This window comes from Gambusia affinis, linkage group LG18, assembly GCF_019740435.1.
Source record: "Gambusia affinis linkage group LG18, SWU_Gaff_1.0, whole genome shotgun sequence".
Taxonomy (NCBI): domain Eukaryota; kingdom Metazoa; phylum Chordata; class Actinopteri; order Cyprinodontiformes; family Poeciliidae; genus Gambusia; species Gambusia affinis.
Window position 1 is genome coordinate 16,965,321 of NC_057885.1, and position 26,198 is coordinate 16,991,518.

Here is a 26,198-nt window from a genome sequence, read left to right on the forward strand (position 1 = left end):
TGTCTTGTGATCAGTCTTTTATTACTATTACTTACTTTGGATGTCCTTGTATGCTGTAAGTTTTTCTGTGTCCCTTTGTTTGTTATTGTTTTGATTTGTGATCATCAATCTCTACGCTTCGGTCAGGTTCAAACCTCAAATAAATATCCATATAGTAAGATCTGATATTTTGGTGCTTGTGTTAATAATATAAGAAAGAAAGAAAAAAGGAAAATGCAGTAGCTACAGTTATATCTACCTTTTATCACTGTGTATATATTTCTAATATTAATTTATTCAGTAGAAAACAGTAAGCCTGGATAGCTGGTTTGATTTTTGCATGATCTTATCAGTATATTAAAATATTTCCTTTTGTTTTTCAACAAAGATAAAGCATTTTTATTATTACATGTTGTTCTCATATTCCCACTGAATTAAGCCTCTGGACCAAAAACATATATTTTTTAAATAAAGGGTACAATTTGCAAAGCAAAACATTTTTACATGTATATACCAGAGAAGACATCGTTAAACTTAAGGTATAAAATGTTTAGGAAAACAAATAAAACCATTTTCTGTTTAAAACCAGTTGACACAGCATCTTGCTGTTAATACTAAAGGAAAATGTCACCAAAAAAGCCTCACCACACTAATACCAGACCAAGTTATTTAATAGATTTTACTCTCTTTGGAAAATAAAGAAATCCGAAGCAACTTGGAATTTTGTTTACTACCACATGGTGGCGATAAATCCTCGCTAACCAAACTAACCCTTTGAGATCAATATTGAAGCATATATATTCAGCGGAGTGAAATGAAATTAAATCTGCCTTCTTCGCATTAATTAACACAATTATAAATTTATTTAAAGTTAAAACTATTGTAAAAACCTTTTCATGTGAAACAACGAACCACGCTGTAACATTTTAAAGATAAATAGGATCTGATTGGCAAGAATAAAGATCAGATAACGTCAGGGAAAACTAGACTGAGCTCTTATCTGTCAACACCTTAAACAGGTAGACTTACCTGTTTAAGGACATGTTCAGCTACTGTAAACAGTGTGTTGGTGTTATAACAAATGCGCTCTGGCGCCTCCATGTAGGTCATGTGATCCCAGTTTTTCGTCTTCTGTGATGCATAGAATGTCTAACAGGGGCAGCAACAGGAAAGTTGAGTCTGTTTATAACATTACAGGACATCTGCTACAATATTACTCACCACTGCTGCTTGTTGTTTTTCTTATTTCAATGCAACCTTCTACCGAATCATAAAATAAATATATTATAAAGAGTCAAGTCATGCAAAAGTTTGTCTTTATAGCAGTAGGTCATAATAACAATAATAGTGCATGTCATTATTATTATTATTATTATTAGTAGTAGTAGTATAGTAGAAGTATTTTATTTTTTTATCCATTAGTGCGGTGTAATGTCCGCCACCATCCGTCATTGACCTGGCTGTCCAGCAGCGGCTCTGTGAAACAGCACACAACCCGTCAGACGAGCGGAAGTGAGGGGCCCAGGGTACACAGGGTCCCGGGGCCACCGCTGCTGGCCAATGAGCAGCGAGAATGTAAACGCTATTACAAAACGGAGGCTCTGTGAAGCTGCTGAGAAACAGATAGATGACCACCAGGAAATAAAACTTTCAAAATAAGAGCTTGAGACAATCTGTTTCACCCACAGAATTCGATGTTCATATTTTAGGAGTGCAAAATTTGTATATAAGTGCAAAATCAATCATTCTACCTTTATATTACTTGCTTAATCTGAACATATAGAGTAATGTTCATTTTAATATTCCGCATTTCACACAGCTACTTTATATAACAAACATCTCCATGAAACGAGCAGTACATGTGTTTAATATGTGCACCTTGCACACAGGAACGCCTAAATTAATGCTATTGCCAATGAAGACACCACACATAAAATAGATTATTCATTTAATTAGTTCTATTAGAAGGCTGATTGCATGTAAACAAATAAACTGTGAGATTTCTATACTTAGAAACTGTATTGTTAATTTGAAACTGTATAGAGACATAACTGACAAAACTTTTTCTCACCAGCTAGCTCTGTTTTAGAGCTTACTTTTAAAAAAGATACTTAAAAAGTCATGAACAGTGAAATTCAGTTTGGATCATCTTATGCATAAGCAACAATTTTACGTTTTGCCCTTTTATCTTCAGCTGTATTGAGGCAGGATTGCAGTTTTCATCTGCAACCTTTGGCTTACTCTTAATTATTAACCCTCGTTTTATCCCCCAAAACATAAAATGCAAAAAGAAAGAAAATACTGGCTGCCCTTTGGGTAAATTTGGTCCAGAACCACCACTGGATGCATAGAAAATATTTGGGATTCACTACTTTCCCAATAGCTGCCTTCTATAGTCCAAAAAATATTATTAAAACAAACATTCATAAACAATTTACTATAGAGTTTTCTATAAATCAGTTATCTTTTAATGGGGCTTTTATTTAGAAAAGCCGCCTTATACTTCTTCCGGTAGGGCTTCTGTTTAGCCTGATGGCTATTCGCTGAGAGCCGGAGGGGCGGCAGTCAGTCAGTCAGACAGTGAAAGTGAAGGCGGAGACCAGCCCAGTGCCGAAAACTCAGCCTCTTCTGGATCGCGTTCAACTCCCCCCCCTCCCCGAAAAAAAAAACCGATCCAAAAACTGAGACCTGAAGAGAAAGGAAAACAAGAAAAAAAGACGAGGTGCTACTAACTTCTTTTCACCTCTGTCTGCCAAGAATTGTCTTCCGGTGTTGACTTTTTGTTGTTGTTGCACCGCAAGAGAAAAGGGGCTCCAAACAAAGTTGAGCGTGAGAAATGTGAAGCTACCGGCTTGAGTGTTTCCAACCAGGCTCCGGGACTCCCCCATTAATCCATGCAGTACAGTGCAATGGTACGTGAACATGGGTTATATTTCTGCTTTCAAATGTTGTGATAACGCTCTGTGTTATGTATAATTTAAATTTTATTTTCATGTGGTATCTTTATATGTTGTCCTTTCTGACGCTGCGTGGTGGAGAAAGCAGCAGAAAGTTCCCTGAATTTGGCGCAGATAACCTCCTCATTCCCTCTGGTGTGTGTGAACTTTGTGCGGACTGTTGACAGCTCTGTAGGACCCACAGAAACACGTGTGCGGCTGCAAAGCACCAATGTTTAACTTTAGGTGCCTTTTTGTGCAAAATACAACCGTATGCATACAAAAACATGCCCACTATGTGCACGTTTCACTTGATTTTATTAAAAGCAGGGGCGCAAAACAGGGAGGGAGGGTTAAAGGGGGCTGTTTTCATACCCCAAAATTAGTAGAACAGGCTGCCTTAAGTGTGTAAACCATTTAAAATATGAAATTACGTAATAAAAATAAAGGTTTAATTAGTTTTTTTTTCTAGTGGCAGCCTCAGCATAGAGTGTCTATTAGAAATGGATAAAACATAAATTTCTTGTTTTTGATCCAGTCACATTTTCTAATTGGAAACCAATAATAAAGAAGTATTTGATTTTGTTTTAAAATACAAAATAATTAGATTTGTACTAAAACAGCTGAGCAAAAAATTTGAATTTACTTATCTCCAGTTTAAAATAATAAAAACCTGTGACTGTTATATATTTTTGACCAGAGGAGGCGCAATTTCTCTTCTGCACTGTGTTTTCATTTCAACAAAACAAATATCAACAATCAAAAACGTGGGAAATTATTATTTTAAACAAATTTTTCTTGTATTTTTAAGTCGTGCTAAGTCTGATGCCGAATATGGCTCCGCACTGTGGGCAGTGACGTCACGAGGTGACGAGTGTACATTGAGCTGAGGTGGTCCAGGTGTAAGAATATGAGCCATTTTATTTTTTGAAAACCCCCCAAAAAAGAAGAAAAGAATACATTTTTGCTTTGAGAAATGAAAATGTGCTTTTACTAATTTATTTTGTATTTCCATAAGCAGTTTATTTAAAAAAAAAATGCATATTTTGGTTGTTTGTTACCGAATTGTACTTCTTTGCTGTGAAAAATAATATTAGTAAATTATACACCACCCATATAGGGGCTTTATTAAACGTATCCTACTACTTAAGAATAATAATGACAAAAAAACAAACAAACAAACAAACAAAAAACAAAAAAAAGAGAGTTAATGTCAAAAACCCAGACGTGAACATGAGAAGTTTGATTCAACTTGGGAGCGATCTAAGCTGGGAAAGGAGGTTGGAAATGTGCTTTTTTTATCCTCTGTGAGGCCGAAGCTTTGGTCCAAAGTCCCCGAAGCTCATAAAATAATTCAGCCAAAGTGAGGGGAGTAAATGAATTGTGTGCTGAAGGAGAGGAGGGAAGGTGCCGAGGGGGAGGTGGATGTGACTGAAGGAGAAGGAGAGGGAAGAAGAGGAGGAGGAGGAGGAGGAGGAGGGGTGTGACTGTGTAATTACTACAGAGAGAGAGAGAGACAGAGGGAGAGAGAGAGAGAGGACGGGGGTTAGAAAAAAAGAGGGGAGAGGAAAAAAGTTGGATCTGATTTGCTGGAATCGCGCAGGACCGACTGAAGGTGGAAGCGCTCGGTTTCATATCAGCTCTGGCTGGAAGCTTTTAGCAGGGGGCGAACCGTCCCGGCACTCTGCGCCCTGCGAAGCGCTGCGAAGCTCCGCGCAGAGAGAGAGAGAGAGAGAGGGAACACGTCGTAGCGGCGGAGCACGCACAGCTCCAAGTTGCTTCTTCTTCTACTTTTACATGCCAGCTCCTGCGTATTAAAAACACAAATCCTATTTTTTTTCCCCTCCGCGGTGGCGACAATCTTTGGATCGAGACTCTTCATGGATATTCTTGGATAATTTCCCTTCGGATTGCTGCTCCACACGCATACACACACGCACACACACACAACACACACACAACACACACACACACACACACACACACACACACACACGCACACACTCACACACACACGCACACACACCGTCTCTCTTCTTGCATGGTGCGCACCGATCGGTCCAGGACGATGGAGTGATCGGAGGAATTAGTCCACCTACAATCACTTTTTCTTTCTCTGTGTGCTCAGCGCCGTCTCGACATGTATTCTCCGATTTGTCTAACTCAGGTACTCGTGTCTGTTTCTTCAAATTTCTTTAAAAATTTTTGCTTGTTTTGTAAAGTATGTAGTTGGGGCGAGTTTGCCACATGTAGGTTGGATACAACGTCCTGTATGCGCGCTCTGAATCTGCAATGTTGGAAACTCTTTTTATTAATTTCCAAAAATACCTGAACAAGAAGAAATTATTATTGGTAAAATATTAACTCATTACTTTGGGGCTTTTATTGTGATTTATATGTCAAAATCAAGGCCAGCACGTCAAAAACAATAACGGCGTTTGTCTGTAAAAGCAAACACTAATTGATTTACTTACCTTGAATAAAATGCAGGATAAACTGTAATTTATGTCACCTCTCAGTTGTGGCGCATGTTTCTAAAATCCTACCAAGTTTGCTTATTTAGTTCAGCTTTAATTAAACTACACTTGCTTGGAGTTTTTTTCTTCCTTTCATCAGAACGCGTACTTAAATCTGCAGCAGGATCATTAAAACCAATTATCCAGTGCAGAATGCAGCAGCTTTACTGTAAAAGAATCACAAACGGTGGAGTGGCATGCCGTTGCTTCAGCAGTGCAGAACCGTCCTGAGTCCAGTCATTTAACTGTTTAAATGACAAACAAGTGGCTTTACAGTGACTGATTAGGTTGTAGTTGAAATGTGACTAGTGCCTGGTGTTTTAAATCCAGCTGTAAAATGAATGTGCTACAAGGCATGTGTGGCAGCTGAACTGGAAAAATCAAACAGTAATTTCCAGGCTTAAATAAACTGCTTTGAATGATTGCTATAGATTCTGTTGTGGCTCTATTTTGCAACTATTTATTTATTTTTTTTACGTTCTTGTTCAAATTAAATTGTAATATTTTAGTGAGTAGTAGAACAGGGTTGTTTCAGAGTTAGTGTCGTTGTAGTCTACAGCTTTTTCCGAGTGCGTTTAACAGAAGTGTGAATAATTTGCTAGTTTTACTGTAAAAATAAAACTGGAAAAAAAACAAATAGTCTCCACAGTAAAATGCCGAATATTACCACAACAATGAATGAAGCTTTGGCAGTGAATTGATTTTAATACTCAAGCAACAAATAATTTCAATCCTTCTGAAAATGATCACTCTAGTTGTGTATGTTTTTAAAAATCACATCTATTAGTGCTTCAGTTGTCATTTCTGGATTTCTTAAATATATATATATATATATATATATATATATATATATATATATATATATATATATATATATATATATATATATATATATATATATATATATATATATATATAAAATTTTTTTGCCTTATGTGTGAACATGCTCTCACTTACCTCAACCTGCTGCTGTGACGCCTGAATTTCCCCTCTGTGTGACAATGCAGAACATTTCTATTTGATTCCATCCCTATCTGTGTATTAAGTTCGTTTTTGATAAGCTCCCTTACTTCCAATGCGCACGTGTTCTTAATTTCTCTAACTTTTCACCCACTTCCCAGGCTATAACCTGCTCTGCCTTTACGTGAAAGGAAAGTATGTATTTTTATTCCAGTGAAAACCCTCTTCAGTGGCGCTGGGAGAAGATAAAGCTACTTTCTCTTTAGGAAGATCACATGCACCGATAAGGTTGATTCAGCGCTTGGACAGGGGTTGCTGCAGACTGTTTTGGCTGACTCAGTGTGACTGTTTATATTTTACTTGGCATAAGTTAGTGATTGACTGAGATGCGGTTTAGTTTGTGCTTAAGAGGATTGTGCTTTTATGGCTCTAACTGAAGAGCACCGCTCAGGCCCTGGCCAAGTCATTTATCTTCACAGCTTTAGGCTTTGTTAGCCCGCTTAAAGAAAAATAATAATGACTGTTATTGAAATGTCGCTTCATGAACAAAAAGGTATTTTTTTTCTCTCTCTCTTTTTTTTTTTTTTCTTTAGAAAGGTCTTCTTTTGAGTAGAATTTCAAAGTTTACCTTCGTCGTTTTTAATTGGAGGTGACATTAAAAAAATAAAGCTCTGATGATCATTTTTGCAAATGGAAAGCTGCACAGTTTCCCCTCAGCGTGACACCTCGCTTTTAAAAATAATCTGCGGGGTTTGAAAAGCCGCTCTCTGCTTCGGCTGACGAATGATTACATTGTGCGATTTGGACGCTGAAGCAAAGTTTGACTGTGCAGAGACGATATGTGGCTTTCCAGCGGCATGCAGGCACACACACACACACACACACACACGCGCGTACACACACTCGTACACAGAGAGTGGATTTCTGTGGTTTCCCATCGCCCGCTTTGCCTGACTGCCTTCAAAAAGAACAATGTGCGGTTTGACTCCTCAGAAGCCAGCTTAAACAAGAGGAGGAGGGCGGTGGGGGAGCGGTTGCTGCTTACGCTTATTAAATTTGACATTTTAATGACCTGAAAGCTAAGATAATTCCACGTTTCCGTTTCTCACCTGGAGGAGCTGCAGTTTGTGACCGGATTGTTTGCACAATCATGACGACAAAGAGCAGGAGTTAATGAAAACTGTGTGAGGATTACTGAACTCTTAACCTTATTTAAAAATAAATAAATAAAAAATAAAGGTGAAAGGGTTAGTAAATCATGAAATGTGTCCTTTTTGTCTTAAAATAGAATCTAAAGAGGCTCGTCAAATGCAAAAAAATTGCCCAAAAGTTGTTTTTTTTCAAAGTAATACATAGATATATTTTTTTAATCAGAGTTTTCAAAGTATGCCTATCCAGTAGGAAAAGTCACGTTAAAAATTTAGTTTAAAATTTAGTCTTAGAATAACTTATTAGAATAAAATAGCTTTGTAAATATTTAGAAATTGTTGCATAATTTTGTAAAAAAAGAATAATAATAATAATAATTTGAGTTTTTGTGTGAAAATGCATAAAAACAGCTGAAATGTCGTTTCCCATCTATCCATGAAGAAGAACCGTCTTAACATCAGACTCCGCGACGCCATCCTGTCCAGCAGCTTATCCTCTGCTCTTAGTGAGCGTGGGACAAGTTCACTGTGGAAGAGGCAGACTTTGATGAGCGGCCCGCAGCATGACCAGAAAATACCAATTCTGACATAATAGATTTTTTTTTCAGACTTACAGAAAAATAGCTCAACATAAAATAATTTTCTTCATGATCTGATGTCCCTCCTGTTAATTAAAAAAAAATAAAAAATTTTTTTTACTGAGATAATTCAATTTCTTCCCTCTCTTTTCCCCTCCGACTCCTCCAGGATGAATTTCATCCCTTCATCGAGGCGCTTCTCCCTCATGTCCGTGCCATCGCCTACACGTGGTTCAACCTGCAGGCCCGAAAGCGCAAGTACTTCAAGAAGCACGAGAAGCGGATGTCCAAGGACGAGGAGCGCGCCGTGAAGGATGAGCTCCTGGGCGAGAAGCCTGAGGTCAAGCAGAAGTGGGCCTCCAGGCTGCTGGCCAAGCTGCGGAAGGACATTCGGCAGGAGTACCGGGAGGACTTCGTCCTCAGCGTGACGGGCAAGAAGCCGCCGTGCTGCGTTCTGTCCAACCCGGACCAGAAGGGCAAGATCCGCCGGATCGACTGCTTGCGGCAGGCCGACAAAGTCTGGCGCCTGGACCTGGTGATGGTCATCCTCTTCAAGGGCATCCCTCTGGAAAGTACGGACGGCGAGCGGCTCGTCAAGTCTCCACATTGCACCAACCCAGCACTTTGTGTCCAGCCTCACCACATAACAGTATCGGTCAAGGAGCTGGACTTGTTTCTAGCATACTATGTCCAGGACCAAGGTACGTTCAACCTCAGACTGGGTGTGTGTGTGCGTGTGTGTGTGTGTGTGTGTGTGTGTGTGTATAAAGATGTGTTTGTGTGATGGTTTGGTGAGGTCAGGGGTCACATGGGTTAGTTTCTGACTCAGTCTGGGCTGCGGTCATCGCTGTTTGTGCCAGACAAGTAAACACCAGAAATGTGAGCAGCAGAACTGCTGAAACACGTTCAGGATTTTATTTTTTATTTTTTTCATGCGCGACTCATTATTGAGCAAAAAAAAACTAAATGTGTTTCCAATATGAAACATTTCTAACTTTGTCTTAGCTGTGCTGCTGCAGCAGCTCCTGCCCGTGTGAAGCCATTGTTGCAGAGTGTGTGTTTGTCTGCACACGGAGCCACGCTGGCTTGCACAAACCAACACACGCCCTGCAGTTCTGCCTGTTGGGCCGGATAAACACTGACGTTGACAGAGAAGCTGTTGCACAAACGCAGGAACACACAAGTGGACTATTTTCTGATTACAATGGGTCAAAATTACCTTTTTTTTAAATCTTTAAAAACTAGTTGGTTTTAATAGAAAGCAAGAGAACAGCATAAGTTAGGATTCTTTTTTAAATTGATTATTTCTTCATCTATATATTTGCTGTTGAGGAAACGGCATGAATTATTTTTACATTTTCAGCCATAAGAATTGACCAGTTTTCCCCTTAAGATGCTCTGACTGGATTTTGGCAGGTCAAACTAACTCACTTCAGTTAAAATTTTTAAACTAGCCTCAGTTCGTAACAAATATTGCCTTATGCCATTTGTTTTGAATCCAATCACACAGAGATTTAAAATTAGTAACATTAATTCTTATTAGTTCTTATTATCAAAGAATTCAGGCAACTTCTGTGGCAATAAAGAGTCAGATAATTTTAAGGTAAAGCTGGTTGATTCTGATGATTGAAAACACTAAAATAATGCTGAAAAATGTAGATATTTCACTCCATTCATTACATTTCTTAAAATTAAGATTCCACATTATTCTTACTCTCAAAATCATCTACACTGTCATGTGCTTTAATGTTTTGATTAGATTAATGGGAGAGACGTTAACGGGAGTAATCTTGTAATTTCTTCATCTTCTGTCAGATTTAAACTGCAAACCTTCATCAAAGACCCTGCAGAACAAATTTTAGTCGCTGGGAGGAAAAATACAAGTTGATTAATATTGAATTCAGCAGATCTAACCTCCAAAAAAAGACTAGAGATCAGAATCAGACAGGATTTTTAAGATATATATTTTTCCATCTCAATTCTTTCTTAATTTATATCAAATCACGTCCATGTAGGAACGTTCATGCTGACATAGAAACCTTTAACATTTTAAATTACTACAAGCTCTGCTTGTTTTGAACAGAAATAATTAGGAAAATAATGATATTTTTTCAATTTTGATTTAGTTTTAGAGATCTGAAACAGATTATTTGTAATTGATCTGCTCAGGCTGGTAAGAGCAGGTAAAATATATATATATAAAAAAACATGTTTTATTCCTTTTCATTAATTGCATGAAAACTATTTCCCAGTAATTTTAGTCTGTGAATGCGTCAATCAAAAGGTTTATTTTTACGCATTTACATAAAATAATATATGAAATAATAAATGAAATAACATTTTTTTTTGTTGGATTCAAAATTAAAATCCTCCATTGACGAAACTGCAGGACATTTTATTTTAGCTTTCATGACATCAATCTTCAGTATCAGGCAGAAAATGTCTGATCATCTCAGATTTTTTTGTTCTTATTTCTAAACACACCTTCTTTAGATTTGTGCGGAATTGTAAATTTGTCACATTTTGTTAATTTCTTAAAACCTAATTTAAGAGTTGAGTATTTTTGCTGTGCTGGAATAAATTTAAATAAGTTAAACTGAAAAAAAAAATTAATTTAACTTATTAGAAATTACATTTATGGTGAGAGATTTTATTTTTCTCTTCAGTTTTTCACACTTTGTCATATGAAAACTAGCAGCAAAGAAAAAAAAAGCAAACTTTTTTTTGCTAAAATTCTCTGTGATTTTGCAACTTTGCATGTGACGAGCTGTAATTTCAGCAGCCATCTAAACAAATGTGACTCCTTCATTTCCTCATACCTCATCGCTCTGACTCTTCTAAAGTTCCTTTTCTCTGCTGACGGCACAGGAATGCCTCCCCTCCTGGGTTTGCTCCATGATGAAATCCCCTCTCATTGAATCTGTAGCTGCAGCATCGAAACGCTCTGCCACTGAGAGGAGGAACGGTGGTTTAGCTAGCTCATTACCATCAAATCCTGAGCGCCATTTTGTGTTTGATAAGTGCCAGGGAAAGCAGAAGGCACAGCACGGAGACAATAATGGTTGCCACTGGCACCGGGGTTGGCATCAGACCCTCCTTTTGTGTCCTTTGTAGGATGCCACCGCTCCCCTTGTTCTGCATCTGCTGCGTTTTAACCGCTCCGTGCCCACATTTAAAACAACACCGCTTTTTAGTGAGTTTTCTTTTTTTCTCTCTCTCTCTTTTAGCTGTTAATATCAAAGATTTCCCCTAAGAAAGATGTTTGGTTTTTTGCGTGAAGTTTGAAATTTGGATGATCATTTTTAGTGTTTTCACTACAAGAATTGAAAAACATGTACACTTATTTGTTCCACTTGTAAGATTTTTTTTTTCAAAAATAAAGTCTTTTCCCTCTTCCTTTAAGTCGCCAAGCGCTGCCCAAACCCAGACGGCGCAGCCATGTTGTGGACGGCGAAGCGCTGCGCCGCCATTTTGTTCCACATGGTGCCAGGGAGGCAGGGCGGATCGCAGCCCGACGGTTGTTAGAGGTTCGGAGGTTGGCATCAAACCCTCTTTTGTCTGCGTGCAGCGTGCCTTTGATTCGTCGGTTGGCATCCGCAATGCAGTGGGCACACTGGAAAGTTGGGTTTTTTCCCCCCCCCCGATGGTGGCAGAATGGAAGCCGCCGTCGCCTTTTGTTCAGCTGCAACTGCACGAAGCAAACAAATATACAATCAAACACAAAGAAACTGGCAAATCGGGCTCCGGCTGAAAGAGTATCCACTGTGCTTTTAATATATTGTTTTTTTTGTGTCCTGCTCTGCTGAGCTGCGTAATCGAGTAACAGAAAAGATTTCGCCGCCTTTATTTTCTCGTCGGCATTTAAAAAAAAAAAAAAAATATATATATATATATATATATATATAAAAATGTAATAAAATCATGTACGTTTTGAGCGGGTTTGCTGTTAATCCCCGCTGGTTCGTGCCTGAGAAAGGTCGGCAGGTTGGCAGCGAGAGTCCCTGGTGAATTTTGAGAGGGCACTCACAAAAATTCACCCCCTTGTTCTGGGGCACAGACGCGTTTAGCCAGGCTCGGCTGCAGCGCCCATGTGCATGCCCAGATGAATGCCCGCTGGGAAGTAGGCTGAGGGCCTGGAATGAGGGAAGGCGGGGGTCGGGATTCATGGCATCCATTGTGCCAACTGGCTGTTCAAACTGACTCCTAGCTTCTCACACACACACATGTTCTGCACAGTCACTCCGTTGCAGTGTTTTATCTGATTAAACCAGAAGTGCAGTTCTTTTCCCTTCTCTTCTTTCAATCATCTCCTCTCCACACCTGCGCTCGTGTTTTGCATATCCATTTTGACAGCTTGATGGAGTAGTTGCAACAAGGCATGCAAATACTCATCGTGTCAGGACGTGTCACGGGTTCTGTAAGCTTCGCTTTGTGTTTTTCTTCTTTTTTTTTTTGTGTTTTTGTTCAGCAACTGTACGTCTGCAGGACGGGAACAATCTTCTCTTTCGTCTAATCCCGAACCCTTCAGGAGGTACAGGGCCATTCTTTTCTGACATCACAGGCAGCACACAAACAAAACGTACATTTTTGGCTCCGTTACATGTGTGATGAGTAGTCTCTCAGATTAGGGAGCTCCAGTCTGGGCACTTTCAATCTGGTGTGTCTTATTGGCTTGACAAGCTCATAGATTACAACAGAATTTGCATTTCGATGACAGACGAGAATAAACATTTTCAAACGGATCAGTCCAGAGATGCTGGATCGCTAAATTGAAAACAGGGATCCCTAATGGCTTGAGTGAAGCTTAGCAGACTTGGCGTATGTCTTCACTCAGACTGGAGTATAGTAGAAAATTTGCATGAAGGACACAGTCAAACGAATATTTTTACTGGTTGTTTGTGAGAAAGCAGACTCTGTGTCGGTGAAAAAAAAAAAAAACAATTTTCCTCAACCAGACCCTAAAAATAAAGCTCTACAGTTGGGATTTTTGGTTCGTTTTCAGGTGCGAATAAATAGTAATCACTGTAGCTATAAATTTTAACGCTGAGTTGGGAAGCCTATAGAGGTCGGGGTCACGCAGCGTTCCCATTACTCCACTGCTGAAAGTTAACACGGCCATAAAACATCATTACCTTGACTTTGTAACTTCTCTTTTTTTCACACCGTCACGATAGTTTTAGAAAATGGATAGATTACCTCTGAATGCAAGCTGACATGTGAATGGAGACCCCGTTTTACGATCTCCAGACTTAACCTTTGGCCCCCACGACCACCAGCAGACCCGTCACTCCCCCCAGTCTCATGGGGTCAGGACTTCTGCGGAGGGATGTGGCAGCGCGTCCTCTGAAGTTTAATTGAGCAAAACAGATCGGTGAGAACACGAGTTTCAGGGCACGTGGAGGAGGAAGTCTTTTTTTTTGTTTTGTTTTGTTGTCTGGCGATCCCCTCATTGACCTCCTCAATCAGGGTCAAACCGCAGCGGTCGAAGGATCACTCATGGTCTTTTGGCAACTGTTTGTCTCCGCTCCCACCCCTCCCACCGCCCTCTTCTGGTCTGGCTGGTGGTCCCTTGGTTCACTGGCCTAAGTGAGGGGGAGTAATAGGCAGCACTGGCCTCCTCCCACATCCCTCAACCCCTCGGCCAGGTTGCGATCTTTGTGACCGGCCATTGCGCGCTTGCCTCCCCGTGAGAGCTAGCCGTTTGCATGTTGTTTTCCACCCGGCTGCCTCAGAAGCTGTTGGTCAGACGCTTGGTGGTGAGGTCCGACCTTCTGGGTCACAGTGGAGGTCTGTGACTAAGCACAACATCCAACCCTCCCCTTCCTCCACGCTTCCTCTTATCCTCCTCAGCCATCAGAAATCACCCCTGCGGCACGCTGCCCAGCCGAATGACTCTCTCTTTCTCTCTCTCTGCTTCTTTTTCCAAGTTTTTTTTTTCTTTTTTTGCTCTCTGGCTTCCCCTCAAGTCTGAGTCTGCGACCCATGACAGCTGTCCTAGACCCAGGCGCTTGGCCAGAGAAACAGTGGCTGAGATCACGCCAGGAGCGTGTTCTAAAGACACCGGGGCCAACCTCAAGTTAATTTTTAAATTTGTTTGGAGAGGTTAGGTTTCTATTTTACAAGCCGAACAGGCTTTGATACTTAGAGATGAATTTTAATTTAGGGCAAAAAAAAAGAGTTTAAGCTACAATTCCAGGAGAAAGGCGTATGGAAGAGATCTCCGCAGTGAACTGCGCAACCCTTCCCTTTAGCTTTCCTTCGGTCTTCCTTATTAGTATGCAATAGAGCCTGTGGTGTCTCGCTACGTCTCTCAGAGCCATAACCTATCGAACACTTTCTCTCAATCTAATCCACTTAGAACTCCCTCCCAGCTTCACCGCTTGCCTTATTGATTTCCGCTTCCCACTAAATGTCTTCCCGATCCTTTTTCCCGGGAGCTATTTATGTTTTGCAATGCACTCTTTCTTTGCTCGGTTTTCTAATGCCTCCCTACCTTCATCTCCTCTCTGGGATCTTTGGTTGGTTTCTGACTTCCCCCGGCCTCCTCCTCTCCTCTCCCCTCATGCTCCCTCTCCAACACCGACCTGGGTGCAGAGCAGCCAGGTTGCCTGGCTCAGTATGAGGCTTGTGTTATTAGCAGCGGGGCTTTGCTCGAGCAAATACCTCAAGGCTTAAACAGGCCGTGTTACCTCCTTAGCCCTCTTTTGTGTTCCCTGTGTACATAAATTTCCATGGAAACAAGGCAGCCCGGAGCAGAGGCCACGGAGAAATGTGGATGCTTTGCTTCTTTTTTTTTTCTCCTGGCTAAATTTACAACTCCCTCTCCTGCTTCGCTGCGCTGTGTTTAATGTGCTTGGGTCACAGTTTGCCCTGTTGCATCCAAAAATGGGACAAGGACTTTTTTTTTGTTTGTTTTTGGCAATGCAAGCTAAAAGTATTTTGCTAGAGAGTCTTTTTCCATGTAATTCAGGAGGAGTTGGAGTTTTTGCATTTTTCGGACGCTCTTGTTGAAGGACTGCAGTTCGTGTCATTAGTCCACGGTTAAGATCTCAGCCTCCCAACACTTTCCCAGGCTTTTCCCAAGGACCCCAAATGCATTTCAAATCCCCCTGAGGCCACTTGACTGGAGGACCAGCAACTCCCACACCCCCCACACCGGATAAATTTCCCACCCCCACCCCCTGTCTGCCAGTCCTCCCCAAATGAAGACAAATGGGTACATTCACCCCCCTATCCCAGCCACCACACCGTACCTCACTGTCCTTCCTCACAAAGCAGACCCTCTCCCCTCTGCCTGAGCTTCTCCATCCAGAGACTGCCTTCTCTTCTTTTTCAACGGAGAAGCGTAACTGCTTGGAAAAACTTAGTGTTGTCCCATCTGCCTGCAAGACTGATCAAGTAAGACAGCAGGATCTGGGCTGAAAAGAGGGATAAGAAGGTTCAGACGGGAGACACAAAAGTGTCAGAGAACTTGTAAGAGGATGGCTTTTTTTTTTTTGTTTTTTCAAGTTGGTCAGGAGAAAAGGACCCACAAGTATCAGAATGAGACTTTCATGCAAAAGCCAGTTCCTTTTACCCCGGACGGAGGCTGCTGAACGACTAATGAAGGGGAGAAAGAATGGGAAGGGGTGGTAGGTGAGGTGTTAGGGGGGAACTTTGAGCAGGAACAGACAATCACTTTGGTTTCCCAGGAGACACTGACTTCTCACTGCATCGCCCCCCCACATGCACACCCTTCTTTGCGCCGTCAAAGCCTCTTTTCAGTCCAGACAGGGTCGATCCGAGGCTCAGAGTGATGGGTGTCTCTTCTTTTGTCTCTCAGTACAGTACGCCCCATTGCTGCGACGGCTCGATGAGATCTGGGCGAGACAGAAGAAGAAAGGCCCGTCGTTGCACTGCTGTGCGAAGTGTACTTTAGCCCGAGCGTTTTGTTGTTGTTGTTGTTGTTTGGCCCTTAGGTTGGGTGGGGGTTGCCGGGTTGAATCCTCCAGAGGATTTCTTTTCAAAGTCGATGCAGCAGGTCGTTGCGGGGTCCTGGGGTTTAAAGTTTGGGAATGGCCTGCTTGGGACTGATTCATCAGGAACCCCATTGAGTTGTCAGAAGACATGCGCTCCTCCCTCGCATATGCCAGGTTGACGTCTAGAAATAGTGCCAAGTTTGGAAAACAACTGTTATCTTTGGGTTCTTCAAGCTTTGCGTTCATGATAACACCCTTACCTACTCAAACTTGGAGGACTCTGAGCATCTTAAGTTGTTGCCCTAACCTGTGGGTCATCCCTTTTAAGAAAATGATAGCTTAACAACAGAGAGACACATGCAACATGTTCTTGGACTTTGGGAATTGGGAGTATAATGAGAAAACCACCTTATGCAGAGGGAGAATATGCAAACTCCACATTCAAAGACGCAGGCCAAATAACTTTAAAGCATTTCTATGGTCCTAAAGTGACCAAGGTTTTCTGTAACAGAGATGTAGATAGAGTGACATCGAGGTCCCTCACACGCAGCTGTAACATATTACAGTTCCTCCAGGATTTTGCGATTGTTTTTGTGATTTCTTTGCATTCAAAATCACAGAAAATCACAAATTTTGTTGTTACTTTTGAAATGTTTGCAAGGACTTTTGCAATATCTTTTCTTCATTAAACCCCTTCCAAAAGTACTTGTTGCATAGTTTCCTGCCACTCATCAAGAGTAGAGGGATCCTGCTTCACTGTCCTTTGTGCTTATGTATGATGGTAAATGTGTCTTTTTGATCCTCGCCATGAACTATAACTTGACATCAGCTAAAGTGGAGGCAGCAGTGTAGTCAAAGTAAGACATACTGTTAGTCACTTTTGCGGGAAATATAGATATTAAAAAGTCAAGACATCTATTAATGTCTGAATGTGATTAAAAAGTTGTTTGTGTTGACCTAACAGTCAAATCAAGCCCCATTTTTAATGTGGTTGAAGAGAAAATCCTACTTTATTTCATCAATTATTGCAGGAAAGGTTATGTACCTGCAACAAAATCCAATAAACGCTCCGACGTAATTAGGAAACACTGAAACTACAAAGAAACTACATAAAAACCCTTCACTTCAGGAACAGCAAAACAGCAGATGTTACAGATTTTCTACAGAACAAATAATATTCACCCTTTCCTAATGAATCCTTTGTTCTTGCACAAACATAATGGGGGTTTAATATCGGTGTCAGAGATAAAAACATTCACAGCCAACAACGGTAAAACGGTAAAATCTCTATTCCATTCAGACCGACAATCAAAACCTTTAGTCAAAGTTTGGATTGTTTTTTATTGTTTAAAAATGTCAGTTCAGTTCTGAGTTAGCTTTTAGGCAGAGCCCTGTAACCAGGCCCTGATTTTCAATCGAGGAAGAGAAGAGTTTGTTACCAACCCTGTGCAACTTTGCCTCCAATTTATTGAAATCCCCTCCAGTTTTTCCCTTCTCTCACCAACGACTCAGAGCTCCGACTAGTTACAACTCTGAGGAAACCTCTCCTTAATTTAAATGCAAAAATGCACGTTAAGACACGCTATTGCTTATATATGCCTTTAATCTTCTGCGTGCAGAAACAAATCGACTTCAAACATTAGATTATTACACACTAGCAGTTTAAAACGTGGCGTTTAGAGTCTGTTAGCGGCTGCTCTTTAGTGCTCTGACATCTGTGAGGGAAAACACGGAAAGTGAGAGTCTTTTAAAAGCTTGTTCCAGATTTACCATGTGTAGATTGTAATTAGGCCTTCAACATGTGTGCGTACCTACAACCGACAATTATGCTGCGGATTTGTACCAAAAAAACAACTCTACCCTTTTATAATGAGTTATCAGGCTAAAACAGTCTGGTACGTGCAAATAAAACACAGATCCTGGCTAATTTCAGGTTTGCTGTGATGTAACAACAGATTTTCACTGTTAACTAGCTTAGCTGTTCTTGAGAAGTTGTTAGAGAAACCCTTTCTGACCTTCAGATGAAAAATGCACAACCTCATCATTTCCCTCCATGGGATTCCAGCCGGGTTTGCTCGGTGTTTCCTAGGAACATCTTCATCTGCTTAAACACGCCTGTTCTGCAAATGTTTTAGACATTTTTCCTCCTCTCTTCTTATTGCAAAACCTCTGGCTTTAACTTGGGGTTGCCATATGTGTCTTGTTAAAGGCAGTTATGACAAATGGCAGCAGCTGTACAAACTAATCTCTCTGTAGCTTTCACACATGGCGCCCAATTAACAATGGGCCACTGTGGCCCTAATCCATGGTGCAGCTATCCTCTGGTCCGTCTTGCAGAGCCTAACCGCCCCTGGAGACTCTTTCCCTCCGCTCTCCAACCAGCCAGCCTACCCTTTTACTACGCTCGGAGGGGAGCTGGTGGCGGCGGCGGCGGCGGTGGCGGCGAGCTGCCCTGGGCCTTTTGAGATGCAGTAGCCATGTTGTTTGTTTCCGTCCTGGGAATCCTGGTTCCTGACGCTCTAGAGTCTGGGTTTTAAATGTCACTTTGGAGCTCTGGAGGATTAGATTGCCTCCCTGTGAAAACACGCCGCTCTTCTAGACTTTAACTATGACACATTTGGGCGCTTTGACTCCTACATGTGAAGTGATTTGGGGTGTAAGGAGTACAGTGCATGCTGGTAGAGATCGATTTATGAAAGTGTGGGACGTGGAGATTTGCTTAAGCCATGCGAAAGTCTTCATGTCCCTTGAATTTTATTTCTGTTTTTGTCAGATTTGAACCACAAACTTCAGTGTATTTTATTGGGATGGAAAAGGAGGGTTTTTATTTCATTTTTTCACATCTGAAAAAGTAGGAAACATTAAATAAAATTGTGTTTTTAGTTCAGTAATTACCTCACTAGTTCGTTCTAGCATCAATGTAATTACATTTTTCAGCAAAGTCAGATATGGTGATGGCAGCAGCATGCTTTTTCCCCCCAGCCTGTAGAAAGGAGAAGGTCAGAGTATTGTTCACAAACACTCTTTGGCCAATTTCACAGAGATTAATGTACTTTATAAAACCTAATTGCAGAAAAATCTGGTTGTAGTGTGACAAATATTTAAAAATTCAAGGGTTAGGAATACTTAGTCACTGTACTTCATTCTCTTGTCTAATGGAAATAACGCATTGACTTCCTTTACTTATGAAGACTAAGTAATGTTAGCTGATTGCTGCTAACAGGACTTTTTAACTTATTAATTGACCAAGCAACTTTTCATAAATAACTTCATAAATCTGCTTCGCATGAACGCCTTTAATTTTGTGAAATCTTCATCTCTATCTGAGGGCATGCCAGCCGAGCATTACGTGACTCTGCTTAAGTATCTTCTGTTCAGAGTTAGATTACAGTTAATAATTCAAGATATGTTGGGGTTCAACACAAGTGGCAACTGTTGTTTCCGAATTTTCTTCACCCTGCTTCAAAACAAAGCCGCAGAAGTGGGAGTCTGCGGCTCGAAAGGCGGGCGCTGAAAGGTTGACGGCCATCAGGAAAACATTGCTGGACGCTGCCAAAATCCATGACATGAATGAAACAAATGGATGATGGAAAATGAAAATGGTTGGGGTGTGAGCTCTGGCAGGCAGAACAAAACCAGTGCCAATTGTTATGAATGAGAAAACTGCAAAAAAAAACAAACAAAAAAAACTTTTTTCTTTTTTTTTTCAGCCACAATATAGGAATAATTAGGCGAAGGCTGGCCTACAGGGTGGTGGTTAGAAAAACCCACATTGTTGCAAAGGCAGACAGTGACACACAGAAGACAAACAAGGGAAGTTTAATGGCCAAATTATCTGATTGTTATTTATGTTTATGTGTAAAAACACGACACATCAATCCTAAAAGAGCTGAAAGTGGCATTTCTTTACACCTATTTAATTTATTTAATGAATGTACGTTCATTAACCAGCACCGGAGTAAAAAAAAAAAAAAAAGCCTTAAAATAAAATTGGTTGCAGCTGCATATCACACTGAAGAAATTAATGAAAAATCCAACCTTAAGTGAGATAGAGAGAGAGAAAGAGAGAAAGAGAGAGAGAGAGAAATCTTTGTCATTGTTCCAACATAAAATGTGAAGTAGTGCAACAAAATTTGTCTACTGAACCACATAAGGTGCACAGAAAAATGCTTTTCCTACCCAAAACCTACGCACAAAATAAAAAGCACCGTTTAGAGCACAGAAATAGTGCAGCCATAAATAAAATTTATAAAAAATAAAAGTACATGTATGTGAGGTGGAAGCACAATTTGAAAAAAACAAAAAACAAACATTCTTTGCTCCTTCCTCTAAAAGTTTAACAGAAATATAGTTATTATTCAGTCTTATTTTTTAAATTAATTTGGATATTTAGAAACTTTTAAGTTGTTACCCAGAGCATTTTGTTTTCCTGAAGTAAACAGAATACAAATGTTTACTATTCAATATAGGAAGCACAAGTAAACATATCATTGAATTAAGTCAGGGAGTTGCTACAAAGTCTAGCTAATCATTTAAACTTAACGAGATTGAAATCTCACTTGCCAACAGTCATGGTATGGAGGCAAACAAAAGTATCGCAAACTTGAATCTAGAGAGCTGCAGAATATTTGTTCTGTCAGTCTATGCTACAGCAAAAAGTTACTAATTTCAAAATGTCTTATGCATTTTTACCAGGGGTATGCAAATCTGTCTTAACAAGCTTGTCTTATTTCTTATTTTCTATCCTGTTCATGCTAACATTGTTGTTTTGCTAAGCTAACTTGCACGGCTTCGTTTCAACCTTTAATCCGTAGATCCAAATAGTTTCTGAAAAACAAACATGAATTTTTCTAATTTAAAACTCATTCATCTATGAATTAACAGAGGTAAATGTTTGGAGAAGAAGAGATTGAAGCCCTCTTTGGTGTTGTTGCTCTGTGTATTAGCATCTCTATGCTAATACACAGCTGGAAAGAAACTGCGTCATTATTGACTATTAAAATTAAATTCCCACATAGTCAGCTGATCCTTTCCAGGGTTTCCCACAGTGAGTCACCAGGCTTTACTTGTACCCTCACCAGGCTTAGCATTGTTTATTTATTTTAATTTTCTTTTTAATTATGGCCTTTTTAAAAGACTTTATATTTGGTGTTTCAGTATTAATCTTCCTGTCTTCCAAAGACACATAACTATCAAGTGATATTTTCAAATTTCCTGTCAACTTTAAATGTTTTTTTAAATAATAAACAAAAGAGACTGAAACATCGCAGAAAGCAACAAGCCAGGTCATGACGAAGCAGAACTCTGTGAATTGCACACCTTTAATCACAGCACACAAACACTTCTCAGAACAGCACCGACATCAGAGTGCATGAATGTGTAAATAATTGATTATAATGTAAAGCACTTTGGAGTCCTAAGACTTGATAAACTGCCATTCAAATACAGGCCATTTACTCTTCAATATACTGACAGTTTGAACCTGACTGAATTTTTCTAAACCAAAAACAGATTCTTTCACGTCCAGTGATTTATGCAACCTTCACTTTGTGAAGAAACTCCTAGTTTCCCCCAAAGAAAATAGATGAAATCTGGTCCCAGCTCCAGTATGGACTCATAAGCTAATTTATTGCTTTATACGTTCTGCCAGGTCAGGTTATTTAGTAATGGAGCTTTTAGGGCTTGTGTTTTTTTCTTCTTTTCTTATACAGACATAAAGACATATTTTTAAAACTAACAAGAGTTGTGCAGGCAGACCCTTAAAGTAAAACAGACCTGGATTTTCCCAGCTTTCATGTCCTGTTTTGTTTGCTAGCACTAATGTGTGCTCCTAAAAGTAGCAGTTTAGACATATTTAGAAAGAATAAATTTGAGTTCAAGCCGGCCGGGCAGTCCATATCTTCTGTCTCTTTAGATTTTCTTTTTAAAGAAAACAGCTCCACCTAAAAAATAATAATCCGTTTCAGCCGTCCTTCTCCCAAATGTTCTGTTCTGTACGCGTTTCCTCGAGGCCTCCCTGGTGTGGGCTATATGACATGATGGAAAGTACAGAATGGGGCCCAGATGTAGATTTATATATAGGACCAGACAAGAGTACAGCAGGGCATGACACCAGGCAGCAGGGTTACATATCGCCTGCACGTTATCACGTACGCTGCAGCCTATAGCGATAAGGACTACAGTGCATGTACTGTATGCAGAGCAAAGAAAAGAACAGCTGCTAATGGAGCATGATGGGCCAGTCCGTTCCTTCATCATGCTGCAGGGATTAAAGCTGGAGGAAGGTGCAGAGGCTAATTACAGCAGCCAGAAAGTGTGATTAAACAGAAACGAACTGTAAAAAAAAAAGGAAATAAATTTGAGTTTTCAGTTGTAGTTTTTGGGCTTTGTTTTAGTATTCTCTCACCAAAAATGCCTTCAGGGATCAGCTTTTATTTTAATCCCTTTCACTCCAGCAGCAAAGTTCAGAGATATTCTATTTGTTTTACCGTTTAAGCTTGTTTGATTTGGCCTCTTCTGATGCCACAGACTGACAAAGCGCACACTGTTTGGGGGCAAATGTGCGAAACAAAAAGCATTTCCCCCCACTGTCTCTTTTTTATTTATTTTTTTTTGGGTGGGGGGGCAATCAAAGCAATCTTATCAGCGATCAACATATTCACACCAGCAGACAGTGAGGAGAAGAATGCCCCATTGACTGATGCTGCCCGCACTGATCTCCTGAAGAAAAGACCTCTGTGGCTGGCGGACCCCACACTCCTCCCAAATGCCTCCCCTCTCTTTGCCGTCTTCCCTCCATATATGTCTCAATACTCCTTAAGAAAGAGGCGTATGGGGAGGCAGAAGAAAATGCAAGTTGTATTGTCAAGCTGCCGTGGGGTGGGGGGGCTCCATCCCATGCTGGCGGTGTAGCTCGGGTGTGACGGGAGGGGGCTGCCGTCACCTGCCAGACTGCAGGAATGTTAATGCCACGGCTCTGATAATTGGATTTTGTACACACCGTCTGTGAGGAACATCCAGCAACTTTCCGCCCCCCTTCCTCCCCCCCCCAGCTCTTATTGTTTGACGCGGGCCCCGGGCCCTTCAGTAGGGCTCGTCTGTGTTTATACAAGAACTCATGTCTCAATAAAGACTGTTTACAATGTGTGTGTGCCTGTGTGAGCGAGTGCGCTGATGGATTTCAGAATCAAAGTGCAATTGTGCGTGACTGAAAGTGAAAAGACGGGACTGTGATTGTGAGAAGTTTAGGAGATATGTTTGGACTTAAAGTGGTATTTCTGGACATTTATGCTATAGAGCAGGAATGTTTTCTAGGAAGTATGAACTCACCCTGAACTTTCCCACATATTGTCGTTAAGGCTGAACGATATGGCTGAAAAGTGTATCACAACATAAGTGTTTCACATTAGTCAGCATTGATAATTATTGGTTAGTTTTTTGTTTTAAATATTTGAAACACTGCCAAACTGGTGATGTGACTTCCTGGTTTATCCAGTTTCCTCTACTTATTTTCTCCTTTCACTCCACGCAGTAGTTTTTTTTTTATTTTCAAGCGGTTGTGAGGCACAACGGAGAAACATAAAACTGCTGCCGCACAAGCTACTCAGCAGGTTGTTGCTAGGCAACCATAGAGCGAGTGAGTTGCTAGGTAACCGAAGAGTACGTGAGTTAGTTGATTCCACCAACCTTGCTTAGTGATTGAGCGGCCAAAGCCTTTCCTCTGCCTACATCTCCCAGAATGCTGTGCGGTTCTGGATCGGAGTTCCGTGAAATTATTGAAAATTCCATTGGACGTATTATCTATTGATATTGATCACAATTCTATCGCAATTTTTAATGCTATTAATTTATTGCCCAGCTCTAATTGTCGTCATTCTTACAGTTTGGATTTTTATGTGACAGACAAAGTTGACCAGAATTATGAAGGGGAATAAAAATTAGACACATTTCCACAAATAAAACTGCATAATGGATAGCATGCATTTATATTCACTCCCCTTTACTCTCACACCCTAAATGAAATTTATATAGATTTCACCTGTGTGGCATTTATAATTCCAGCTGTTCAGTGAACGCCTCAGAGGTTTGTTAGAGAACATTACATAATATGCAAAATGTGTGCAGGAAAACACTGCGCATGATCCTGAACACACCATGAAGCATGGTGGTGGCAGCATGCTGCTGAGGGATTCCAGTTTTGTATTCTGAACTTTCACATAAAGAGCATTAACCATTGAATCTTATGATAATTTCTGAACTGCTTTAATGTAGTGGTTGACCTGTAATGCTTTGTTTTGTGTCAATGTAAACAAAAATGCAGCATCTGGTGGCGTTCATTTGACCTGAAGTTTTAATTTAGTTCAGTCCAGTTCCGTTTATTCGACAACTCATAAGAAATGTATTGAGGTACTTCACAGAAAGTGATTTCAATTTAAACACACATATTTTCCAGTTAGTCCTAGTTATGAAACAGTGCATTAAGCTCACTTTATGATTCAAAGTAGTTTTAAAAGTTTCCTATCGGAGGAAACCCAGCGTTGTGTTGTTGACTTTACAATTTGAAGGGTCATTAAAAACATTTAGCAGAGTCAAGGTTATTATGTTGAGAAAGATGCTTTATTTGGACTGAACCAAGAAAGTTGTAAATACAAAACTGTTTTGTGTCACCATGTTGTGGGTTTCTCCTGTAGAAGGATAAAATCTGAAGTGAACCTGCAGCAGAGCAATGATCCTGAACATAGAGGCAAAGCTACAAGTTTAGTTTAGATCAAACATATTCAAGTTCTTGAATGGCCTAGTCAAAGTTTTAAGTCTGCTTGAGAACTCCAGGTTGCTGATGAACATATACATACATACCACAAAAAGGGGAAATAATTTTCCTGCTTTTTCACGTTTATGCACCACTTTGTGTTGGTCTGTCACATGAAGCGGTGTAAAATGCACAGATTTTTACAGCTGCAAAACGCGAAAAAGCTCCAGGAGTGTCAATACTTTTACAAGACGCTGCATCTTGTTCAGAAAATGGATGTTTCAACCGCGTTTGAGCCTCACACGGAGTCAGAAAGTGGGCACACCCACACAGAGGTCAAAGATGAAGAGGAAGCGTTCCTTATTGGTGGACCATGTGCGAGGCGTACACTGTACATGATCCCAGATCATTAGGGAAGTTATGGCTCTTGTTTGCGTTGGAGTGGGAGGAGGTGAGAGGGAACGGGTGGGGGTGTGCGTGGGGGATTTCTGGAATCGGGCCGGGTGGCTGTGACGCGCTCGTTTCCCTCTCCCCCGGCCTCCCGTGCTATTTCCACCCGGGCCGATCAGGTTGAACGTCTCGGCTGCTGTGACCTGAATTCCTCGCCGTCACCTCAGAAGACCCTGGCCTTAGCCAGCCGACCGTTCGCCCCGGTCCCCGCTGTCCCTACATGCAACGGGCATATATGCTTTGTTTCTGTTGAAGGCCTCCTTCCTGTGTTTAAGGAAGCCGCGTTTGAAAAAACATGATCCTATTTCCAGCTGTAATCCCTCTGAGAAGAGCTGCGAGGGACAATGACAGAGGGTTTTTCCTTTGGCGGAATGACTCGCTGCGATTGGATAAACAGCCTCTAATTATGTTTAATCTGTGTTAAAATAAGGCAGTTCGAACAATTACTTTGGTATGTGTAACAGACAGCTGCTATGTGGATAATTTTTTCAGGGATATTATGACTTCAGGTGGGGAAATAAAGAAAAGTTCTGCATTAATCTGTATTGAAGCTCCAGAAATAAGAGCCTAAACTTTACACAGATACTAGAGCTAGTGTCTGTATTTACTCATTACTTCTAGGAAACAGGTGCACATTATTAAAATCAAATCATAAATCCTAGTGTTACTGTAATTTTCCAGGATATTTTAAATCTTGTTTTTGGCTTGGGCCCATTTTAAGTTGAAAGAAACTTCATTGTAATGACTTTGACACCAGTAAATGTGTATTTTTCAAGTTTATGACTTGAAGTCAGAAACTTGGAGTTAAGCACTACAGCTGTTGGAAAAATACTTAAGATTTCCTCTAAAAACACTTACAACAGCCTATTTTAAAAGTTCAACATACCTTAATTGTCATTAATACGCAGAGTGGGAACCGTCTTA

The 26,198-nt window shown here is 40.5% G+C and overlaps 1 protein-coding gene across 10 annotated transcripts in view; it reads left to right on the top strand.

Moving 5' to 3' along the window:
• Positions 1–2,528: 2,528 nt before the first annotated feature.
• Positions 2,529–26,198, top strand: part of LOC122820399 (nuclear factor 1 B-type-like) — an 88,204-nt gene continuing 64,534 nt past the window's right edge. For 4 of the 10 annotated variants that reach the window (XM_044097783.1, XM_044097777.1, XM_044097781.1 and 1 more), the window contains exons 1-2: positions 4,457–5,082; positions 8,287–8,818. In XM_044097783.1, the coding sequence (XP_043953718.1) occupies positions 5,056–5,082; positions 8,287–8,818 (559 nt within the window). In that variant the 5' untranslated portion in view covers positions 4,457–5,055. Of the gene's footprint in view, positions 2,892–4,394; positions 5,083–8,286; positions 8,819–26,198 lie in introns of those variants that run through there. The other 6 variants (XM_044097776.1, XM_044097784.1, XM_044097779.1 and 3 more) reach the window with 5 other exon arrangements.